This window comes from Euleptes europaea, chromosome 3 (assembly GCF_029931775.1).
Source record: "Euleptes europaea isolate rEulEur1 chromosome 3, rEulEur1.hap1, whole genome shotgun sequence".
In the NCBI taxonomy this organism is placed as follows: Eukaryota; Metazoa; Chordata; class Lepidosauria; order Squamata; family Sphaerodactylidae; genus Euleptes; species Euleptes europaea.
In genome coordinates this window covers 37,724,103-37,734,716 of record NC_079314.1, presented here as the reverse complement: position 1 = coordinate 37,734,716, position 10,614 = coordinate 37,724,103, and the positions used below count along the sequence as shown (strand labels likewise).

Below are 10,614 nucleotides of genomic sequence, written 5' to 3'. Positions count from 1 at the left end.
TATGCTGAGAGAGTACGACTAGCCCAAATTCGCCCAGTGAGCTATTAATTCCCTTCCCCCAGGTGTTATGTCGTCCTCTCTTGTCTCCATTGAAAAACGGGTCAAACCAATGCATACTTGGACTGCTTGGATGTCTCAAGGATCAGGATTCAATCCAATGAACAGTTTGCGGGGTAGGGATCCCAATTTAAGAATGACATCTAAACCTGCAGGATTATGCAATACCCATGGTTTCTTCAGCTAGGTACATGGGCCACATTTCAGAATGCACTGTGCCTTTGAAGTTTTCTTTCTGTGATGAAGACACATGTGTGGCAATCATCCCCAGAGGTCCTGCCACCCATCCAGCGTACCAATCCTTATAATTTTGGCCTCTTTCAAATCCGAGTGTTTGTCAGACAGTCAATGCCCAAGAAGCTCTAGGCATTTTCCAACCCGGAGCTGGCAACTCAAAGGGGAACTGATCTCTGTAGGTGGGAGATGTGATTCTGAGAGAACTGCAGCCGTCACTGCTGCTGTGGGGGGCGGGGGGAGGAAGCAGGTGGGCAGCCGGGAGAATGATGGGGGGCAGAAATAGAGAGTGATGGGTTAGGAGGCAAAAAAAGCAAAAGAAAGAGTGATGGGTGGAGGGGGGGCAGAAAGAGAGAGAAAGTGACAGGCATGGAAGAAGAAGAAGAAGAGTTGGTTTTTATATGCCGACTTTCTCTGCCACTTAAGGGAGAATCAAACCGGCTTACAATCACCTTCCCTTTCCCTTCCCACAACAGACACCCTATGAGGTAGGTGAGGCTGAGAGAGCTCAAAGAGAACTGTGACTAGCCCAAGGTCACCAAGATGGCTTCATGTGGAGGAGTGGGGAAACCAACCCGGTTCACCAGATTAGCCTCCACTAATCTGAGAGAGAGTAAGAAAAGGGGTGGCAGGAGGGAGAAAGAGTGAGAGCCTGAGCAAAGTAGGGGGAGAGGGGAGGAGGCAAAGCTGTTCCCGCATGTTTCTTTTGGGTCCCCACTTGTGGTTTCCTATTTGAACACTCCGTCATTTTCAGTCTTACAATTAGGACCAGAACAATGTTTGCAATGTTATTTTATTAAAAACCTTCAGTTTCCCGTTTGCATGAGAAGTGCAACAGTAATAACAACTGCCTAGGGAATAGAGATGCAAACCTGTTTTAATTTGGTGACGTCTGAACAGAACATTTGTTCCTCTCCAAGGGTAAGAGCAACAGAGGTGATTCAAAGCCGGTACAGCAACTGATTTATCTATGGGAAGACAAATCTCATTTGTATCCTTGGCTTTTCAGTCAGATGGGATTAAATTGGATAAGAGATGCAGGCAGGTAACTGCTTTGTTGCTAAACACAAAGTTGAAATTGCTACTTATTAGAAATGTCCCACTTCCAGCCTGGTTGCCTAGTAACTATTGTTGCTTAAATGTTCCTGTCTTCATCACTCATTTGGTCTTCTGTTGTTCCTCACGCCATACACATGGTACAGAACCATTCGTTATTTTAAACGAATGAGACAGCATGGTGTAGTGGTTAAGAGCGATGGTTTGGAGTGGTGGACTCTGATCTGGAGAACCGGGTTTGATTCCCCACTCCTCCACATGAGCAGCAGACGCTAATTGGGTGAACTGGATTTGTTTCCCCTCTCCTCCACCTGGAGCCAGCTGGGTGACCTTGGGCTAGTCACAGTTCTCTTTGAGCTCTCTCAGCCCCACCTACCTCACAGGGTGTCTGTTGTGGGGAGGGGAAGGTGATTGTAAGCCGGTTTGAGCCTTAAGTGGTGGAGAAAGTCAGCATAAAAACCAAATTCTTCTTCTTCTAAATACAGAAGAATTATTTTTTTGGGGAAAAAATAAATCCCAATGGGGACCTAGTTCTCTCCTCCTCCACTTTTTCCTCCCCACAATGACCCTGTAAGGTAGGTTGGACTGAGAGACAATGATGGACTGGAGGTCCCCAAATGAGGTCCCATGGCAGAGAGGGGATTCAAACTCACTTCTCACAGGTTCTAATCCAACTAACCTAGTAATATACACTGAGAAGCTCAGGATCCATTTATGGCTCTGTAACATGCCACATGTGACTCTTCTGAATAATATTCCCCATGGCACCTGCTCCATATTCTGGGAAATTGGCAATTTCTTTAGAAATTGAAATTGTTTCATTATTACTATGGGCCCAAGAGAAAACTATTTTAAAACACCTTGTCCATGATGATTATATCAAGGTTGTGCAGATGTCAGGGTTTTGGTCTGAGGCTGAGTAAACATAAAAACATAAGAAAAGCCATGCTGGATCAGACCAAGGCCCATCAAGTGTAGCAGTCTGTTCACACAGCGGCCCAACGAGGTGCCTCTAGGAAGCCCTCAAACAAGATGACTGCAGCAGCACCATCCTGCCTGTGTTCCACAGCACCTAATATATTCGGCATGCTCCTCTGATCCTGGAGAGAATAGGTATGCATCGTGACTTGTATCCATTATAACTAGTAGCCACGAATACCCCTCTCCTCCATGATCATGTCCACTCCCCTCTTCAAGCCTTCCAAGTTGGCAGCCATCACCACATCCTGGGGCAGGGAGTTCCACCATTTAACTATGCAGTTAAATTAAACATATGCAGCTGGTGGTGGAATGGAGCATACCATTGTTGAATGCTAGCACATATTTTTTTTAACAAACTTCCAGTAGTGGTATATGATAACTCTAGATCCCAGGTACCAGGTACTATGATAATTTGAGGTACAGGGCATAAGTAGTGATGTTGATAGCAATTTCTACCGCAGCTCTCCATGTTCTGCAGAGTGAGGAACCCTTTTCTGACCGGTAAGCCACACTGGTTGCTTGTCGTTTTGATCAACAGATGGCAACTAGAGTCTGTTACTGAAGATCAATGGGACTGTATTTCAATGGCAGAGGGTGTATGCTTTTTATGCATGCCCCCATCTTGTCTTTGGCATCTTCATTTAAAGAGTGCCAGATATTGGGAAATATCTTTCTGTGCCTGTTTTGGAAGTCCCTGGAGTTGCTGCTATTCTGTATTACAGGCCCAAAATACTGGACTTGTGGCATTTTTATATCTTATTTAAGCCTTGTAAAAAATTGTATTTATGTTGAAAAGTGTGTTGCCCTGTTTGACTTGGTTCTGTGGTCACGAACCTGGCCCTTTTTACAGCAAAAAAAGGGTTACATTTTGGGGGCTCGGTCTGGGATTTATAGTGATCTAGGATAGTATCCCTGTTCAAGGCCTGAACATAATCTTTTGTTAGAATTTGGAGGGGCTGTACAGTAACACTGTATATTGGATAAGATGGCAGTGCATTTATTAGAAGACTGGTGTAAGGGGAAGTGTATAGATCCTAAGAAATCTTTTCTAGTAACAAGAATACCAGAGGGGCATAATGAAGAGACAGTGGCTAGTGCTTTACAGACCTTTGAGGGTGTGAAGGAGTGTAAAGTTAATGGGATTATATTCAGAAGGGAGGACAATGCTTATGCTGCATTGTGTGAGTTGAAAGTGTCAGTTGACACTTTACAAATCCCAGGTGAGGTTGAAATAGAGAATAGAGCCTGGAAATTAATAACTAGTTCAAGTTATTTGTCTAGTTCTTCAGAGGTAGAATTTTTGAAGAAAATGACCTGTTTCTTGGAGAAAGAAGGGAAAACCATGAAGGACATTCCAGGTCTACTAGGCATTACTCCTACTATATCAACTCCAAATATTGCTGTTTCTCCTGAAGTATGGACTCAAGCATTTGGAAAAGCACTGGAAAATGTTATTCATCCTCACCCTGAATCCATTCCATACTGGAAGTTAAGTCTCTTCTCAGGGGGCAGTGTACAAATACCTGGGGAAGAAGGTTTTGAGAAGTGGTTTGAGAATGCCTCAGAGATGCTGCAAGAATGGCAAGTGTCAGATGGGGAAAAGCGTAGATGTGTCATAATAGAGAGTCTCAGAGGGCCTGCCCTAGATGTGATCCGTACTCTGAAGATCAATTGCCTAAAGTCAGTGCCTCAGATTGTGTGATGGCCCTGGATAATATTTTTGGCAGTGTGGAGAGTGCTGAAGAGTTGTACTTTAAGTTCTATAGTACCTACCAGTGCAAGGGTGAGAAGGTCTCCCTAAATATACAGCGCTTGGAAAAACTATTGCAAAAGGCTGTAGGTAAAGGAGCAGTGAAGCCTGAACAGATTGCCCATGCTAGGCTGGCACAGGTTGTGAGGGGGACACTGTATGATGAAATCACTTTGATCAAACTCAGGCTTAGTGAACAGCAAGAGAATCCCCCTAACTATTCCCAACTGATGAAGGAGGTTCGAGAGGAGGAAGAAAAGCAGGCTAACAAAGAGCTTTGCCGTGGTAATTCTGTTAGCAACATGTTGGGGCAACAGCCTAGAGTTTTGATGATGAATGTACATGATGTCACACAGCAGGGCCAAGCTTTTACTAAGGAGATGGTTGAATTGCAGAGCAATATGAGCTGTATTAAATCTGCAAAACCTAAGCAGCTCCCAGCTGAAATGCCTAGAAGCTCTCCAGTGAAATATTCCAGTAGGACAAAAGGAGATAATCAGTTTTTTTTGCTATAAGTGTGGAAAAGATGGGCACCTTGCACTGTGTCAGGAGAAAGAAGACCCTATTTTAGTATACCAGAAACTACAGATGAGGTGAATGAGCCACTGAGGCATCCAGTCTTAACAGAAGAGACAGAGAGATTAAACCTGTGCAACGTCTGACTTATACTGCTCCAGGTGTAGCAAGTGAGCAGCCCATTCATATAGCTCATAGGTTAGTTAATGTTTTGGGCAACCTCTGCACGTTTAGAAGGGGGAGAGTACAAGTACCACAAGTATCACAATGGGTGTAAAATGGAAGTATTGCAGAAATTTGCCGCGACGTCAAATGTTTGGCTGGGGGGAGAATGTAAGCCTTGTAAAAAATTGTATTTATGTTGAAAAGTGTATCGCCCTGTTTGACTTGCAAAGTTATGAAACACTAACCTAGAAGCACTGCCCTCTAGACGGAGGTGCCTATTACAGGGGAGGGGGGAAAAAGGCTTTGGGCCTGGGAACAGGAAGAAAGAAAGGAGGGGAGAGAACTCCAAGATGGAGGCACAGCTAGAGGAGAAGCTGAGGATTGTCCTCCTGATGTTGTGGGGAATTTAAGAAGACTCTACAGAGGAGAAAGCAGCCGGGGAACGCAGAGAACGCCGGCTGGCAGAAGAGTGGCCATCTTCTGGACTCAGTCTTTGGGCGAAAACGCATGGTCGCTTTAGCCTCCTTTATTCCCTGTTTCAGCCAGGATTCAGCCAGGATCGAACGCATGCGTTTCGCTGAACGTGCGTTCGATCCTGGCTGAATCCTGGCTGAAACAGAGAATAAAGGAGGCTAAAGCGACCGTGCCTTTTCACCCTTTGATCCTGAGGGTCACGGGGACTTTGCTGTGACTGTGAGGAAAAGTCTGAGTTTGTGAATCAGGACCCAGAGACTAAAGAGACTTCCTCCCCCTTTCCCCACTGACTTCGGGACTGGTTAATATAATTGTTATTCTCACTGTTTTGCTTCACACTCCCAGTTTGACTTTATTATTCCCTTCCCCTTTCAATGAACGTTATGTGTTTAAGTGTTCCAGGTTTTGAATAGGGCCTCTAAAATCCTGTGGTCACGAACCTGGCCCTTTTTACAGCAAAAAAAGGGTTACACTTACAAGAGGGGAACCCAACAGGACTTTCAGGAGAGGGCTCATTGGCAGAGCATCTGCTCTGCATGCAGAAAATACTGGGTTCAATCCCGGGTGTGTCCCATTAAAAAGGAGCAGGTAGGAGATAACGTGAAAGATCCTGGAGAGCTGCTATCAGTCAGATTCACCAGTGATAGACCAATGGCCTGACTTGGTAGAAAGTTAAGGTAAATACTGTTAACTTTATTTAGCTTGTGGGTGGTTTTGGAATTTTGAGGAACGGATCATGGGCACCACCGTCAAATGGCTGCCATGGGAAGTGGGACCAATCATGAAATGACTGCCATATTGTGACGTCCCAAGTAAAAATGTGGAGCGATCCCAAGCTCAGCATCCTCTTATGATGAAGACAGTGGTTTCCAAATGGCAACTCCCTGCACACACACCCCTGCCTGGGGACCCTGTTTGGGTTGAAAAGTGGCATATAAATGTTTTAAATGAAATAAATGATTAAAAGTGATGCCCCCTGGACTCTTCTGAAGCACCATCTGCTCCTTTGAGGGTGAGGCAAACTGGGGTTGGGTGGGGAATTAGTGCTCTGGCAACTGGGCACCAGGAAACCTTGTCGTGAGCACCATGACACCCATGGGTGCCACACTGGGGACTGAAGAAGAAGAAGAGTTGGTTTTTATATGCTGACTTTCTCTACCACTTAAGGAAGAATCAAACTGGCTTACAATCACCTTCCCTCCCCCTCTCCACAACAGATACCCTGTAAGGTAGGTGGGGCTGAGAGAGCTGTGACTAGCCCAAGGTCACCCAGCTGGTTTGCCAGTGCCTTCCTCTGCACAGCCAGCCTGGTATTCCTTGGTGGTCTCCCATCCAAATACTAACCAGGGCTGACCCTGCTTAGCTTCTGAGATCTGATGAGATCAGGCTAGCCTGGGCCATCCAGGTCAGGGCGTCAAGAAGTTAGGGTCAGGTTAATTTTTTTGCCTATCAGAATCTGCTAAACTCAGTTCATAAACCCATGGTTTAAATTAAATGATTGTTAGTGTGGTTGTCTGAATGCAAGCCAGTCCACCAACTATGATTATGTAGGGTCCCCCAATCCAGGATTTGAGTTTGAAGTGAATGATGTTGAGTCCTAACTCTGGTTTCACATGATGTACAAACGCACACATTCTGGCTTGTTCCCCAGTGATGCCTTCACACACTCCCTGGTTACAGAAACACTTGGCCAGAGGGAAGGAGATGGCCTTACTAGGTTGCCCACAGCAGGCAACTTCCTTCCCACCAACTCTGGCTCCCACCCTGTTCTGTTGAGCAGCAAGAAGAAAGGAGATGAGAGAAATCCTAGTGCATCACTGATACTGTGACATCACTTCCACATGCTCAACTGGAAAAGATGTAATGGCATTTGTGATGCATAGGGTTGCCAACCTCCAGGGGGTGGCTGGAGATCTCCCGCTATTACAACGGATCTCCAGACGACAGAAACACAGCTGAGAATCGCTGCCCCTGGAGTTTCTCACCATTTGAGAAAGCACAGATAATATAATAATATTTGTTTAGGCCAGCTACCACTTAAAATCTTCTTTCAGTTTATTGAACAGAATGATGCAAAATGTATCAGATTACTGCGTTTAGTCCAGAGGTCCCTAACATGGTGACTGTGGGCACCATGACATCTACCAACATCTTTTCAGGTGCCCACCAAGTATTTTTAGCAAGTCTTCTGATTGATTATCAGTAATTTGATTGGCTGTGCAGATTTTTTTTAAAATGTTGCTTTGGCAGCAGCTACCACCACCGCACAAGTATCTGCACTATGTTACTGAAGTTCCTGGCACCCACATCCTGTGGCGCCCACCATACCGTGTCAGAATTTCAATATGCCCACAGGCTCAAAATGGTGGGAACCCCTGTTTTAATCACTCACTCAACAGGATGTCATGATGCAGGTAGCCAATCCAATTCTGCTACCTGGGCACATCACTGAAGGCAAGTGAGGGCAATTCTAACTGAGGACAATAGCTAAGAATAAGCCAACAACTTTGCTAGGTGGTGTTCAAAAAATTGACCCAGAAGGAGAGGCATTTCTCAGCACTGCCCAAAAAAATGTTCACCAAACCCCATACTATGTATTTTTGCCTGAACTGCTTTTGGGATGAGACATATTAGAAATCAGAAATAAATAACAAGGAAGTTAAAATCCATTTATTTCTTTTATTGAGCCAGTTCAGTCTCTGAAATATTGAAACAATTAGTTGCTCTTTGCGCAGAGCTGTCTTTTGCCGTTAATCACTTTGTCCTAAATAACGTGCCCCAAAGGAATGGGAAGGGGAGGGGGGGAGTCATATGACTTGTACTTTGCATGAGGGTAAGGTAATAATAAAGAGCAATGCAGAAAGCCATTGGAAACCAAACACACCGAAGCGATGCGTGGGGTTAAAGCCGCCAACGTTCCAAGCCAGACAGGAACGGCCACCTGAGTGATGCTTGGGCACTATTCAAGTGTTCATATGTACGCTGAAGGGCAGCCTCTGCTGGGTTTTGGGTAGATGTGCCAAGAAGGTTGCAGCGGGGCTGCCTGGCGTTCAAGAACAGACTAGCAAGGAAACCACAAAAGAAACAAGAGCCTCCTTCCTTTAAAAAAAACCACACACACAAGGAAGGAAGGAAAACAATTCAATTACAGTTTTGTGCTGTGACAGAATCTTGATTTGACCCTGTTGGCCATGGGCTCTTTTGGCAAGGAGGCATGAGAAAAACTGAGGCCTCTTTACTGAAGCACCAGCTGGCAGCTCATCATGGAAAGGAACAAAACAACAACAACAAAAAGCCATACATGAGGTTCTCCTGATGGTATCCATCCCTCCATTCAAAGTTCGCAGCTTCCCTAGTCCTCTTCTCAGAGGCAGCTCTATCCTCATAGGAGCAGGCCAGTGGTCCAGTTCTGCTCTTCTTCCCATGGAACAATGAAATGTCAATAACAGCTTAGTGAGGCATAAAAAGCCACTAAATCCCAGTCTTACTGCTAGTATTGCCAGGTCCCCCCTGGCCACCAGTGAGGGATGTGAGGGTACGGTTGCCAGATCCAGCTTGGGAAACTCCTGGAGATTTGGGGATGAAGCATGGGGAGGACAGGGACCTCAGTGGGCTACAATGCCAGAGAGTCCACCCTCCAAAGCATCCTTTTTTTTCTGGGCATCTGTTCTCTGTAGTCTGGCATTGAGGTGTAATTCTGGGGGATCCTCAGGTCCCACTTGGAAGCCGGCATCCTTACCTGCTGCTGGCCAGGACTGGAATGTTTATGGTATGATTAATCAATTACTGGTAAAGGGTCTAGGTTCCTCCTGCTAGAATGCAGCTTGTTGCTTTGCTTGGAGTAGAAGGGAATCAGTAATGCCAAATTTGGAAATGAAATGTCTACCATTTTGTCCTCTGAATGAACAACTGAATTATTTTGTAGGTGTTGGAAAGTTCACTGTTTTTAAAAAAAATTGTAAAGTTGTACTTTAAGAGCATAGTTAGTTATTTCAGAGTTGCTGTCAGGCATCATCATTTTCTAAAGGTTATTTTATTACCCAAACACCTAGCAATGAATGAATGGAAGGTGCAACAGAGCAGGTGTTGTTGAAACTTAAGCAACAATCCAGTAATTTCATGAAAGAAAGCTATGAAAAATAATTTGAAGCCACCAGTACATGAGATCTAATCATGTAAAAAACATTCAGTGAGATGCCAGTTTCCAGAAACCCTTTTAGCAATTCCATGTTTTATTCTTGAAAGTCATAAATGTATCTCAGTTTGTAATCCGGGCAGTCTCTTCCCCACAAGCTCATTGGTCTATGGGGCAAAAAAGCATTTGCAGTTTTGCTGAAAAGTCTAAAATTGTCCGTGAGCTGCCTCTTTCTCCACAGTGGCTCAGTCCTACAGCTTTTTGCTAGAATTCTGTGGTGGTGACCTGAGTCACTTCTGACTGCAGCTCATCCCCTCTGTGTCCCCGGGAGCCTCTTCTGTGGCTCTCCATGTCTAGTCATCCTGACTTATTGAGGACTTCAGAAGGAGTGCAGGTGGAGACACGTTCCCGGGTGGTGTTCCGGGCCCGGCTGAAACTGTTCTGTTCCATTCGCGACCGGAAGGGAAGGCAGAACTCCCGAAAGCACCTCTTGAAGTTTTCATCCAAGAAAGCATAGAGGATGGGGTTGAGGCTGCTGTTGGTATAACCTAGGGCGATACAGAAGTGCAGGCTGGCTTCCACATAGGGATTATTCTTGTCGATGCTGACCAGTGTCCAAACAATGACAAAGATTTGGATGGGTGTCCAACAGATAATGAAGGCAGCTACTACCACCAGCACCATACGGGTGATGCGGCGCAGGTTGCGGTCCTTCTCCTTAGAGCCTGAGAGGAGGCGGACGCTTTTCAGACGGAGAATCATGAGCCCATAGCAGATAGTGATGACCAAGATTGGAACCAAGAATGCGAAGATGAAGACACATATCTTGGTGACTGTGTCCCAGTAAATATGAGGCTCAGGAAAACGGAGGAGGCACATCACAATGCCATCTGCAAAAAAGGTGAAAGGAAGAGGGTGAGGAGGCTTTGGATCAGTAGACAGACAACACATGAACGTGCCTTATACTGAACATTGGTCTATAAAGGTCAGTTGTCTACTCTGACTGGCAGCAGCTCTCCAAGTTCTCAGGTAGATCTTTCACATCACCTACTCACTGATTCGTTTAACTGGAGATGCCAGGGGTTGAACCTGGGATCTTCTGGTGCTAAACAGATGCTCTAGCCACAGCCCCACTTAAGACAGAGTGAGAAAGAGAGTGAGGAAGGATAGGCAGGGGCAAGCTTGGAAATTAAAATGGCTCTGGAGAAAGCCAAACGGAGTGACCCTTGTGTTAGTGCTATGGGGA

At 45.4% G+C, this 10,614-nt stretch overlaps 2 protein-coding genes across 2 annotated transcripts in view; one reads left to right on the top strand and one right to left on the bottom strand.

Moving 5' to 3' along the window:
• Positions 1-3,307: 3,307 nt before the first annotated feature.
• On the top strand, positions 3,308-4,030 carry LOC130474756 (paraneoplastic antigen Ma1 homolog). The gene has a single exon (XM_056846452.1). The coding sequence runs from the start codon at positions 3,314-3,316 to the stop codon at positions 4,028-4,030; it is 717 nt and encodes a 238-aa protein (XP_056702430.1). The 5' UTR covers positions 3,308-3,313.
• Positions 4,031-9,598: 5,568 nt separating this feature from the next.
• The window catches only part of OPRD1 (opioid receptor delta 1), a 44,181-nt gene continuing 43,165 nt past the window's right edge, over positions 9,599-10,614 (bottom strand). The window contains exon 3 of the mRNA XM_056846096.1: positions 9,599-10,258. Coding sequence (XP_056702074.1) covers positions 9,726-10,258 — 533 coding nt within the window. The 3' untranslated portion in view covers positions 9,599-9,725. The remainder of the gene's footprint in view (positions 10,259-10,614) is intronic.

What these genes read in the sequence shown, in the direction of transcription:
- LOC130474756 (XM_056846452.1), top strand. Translation starts at nt 3,314, where the DNA reads ATGGCAGTGCATTTATTAGAAGACTGGTGTAAGGGGAAGTGTATAGAT.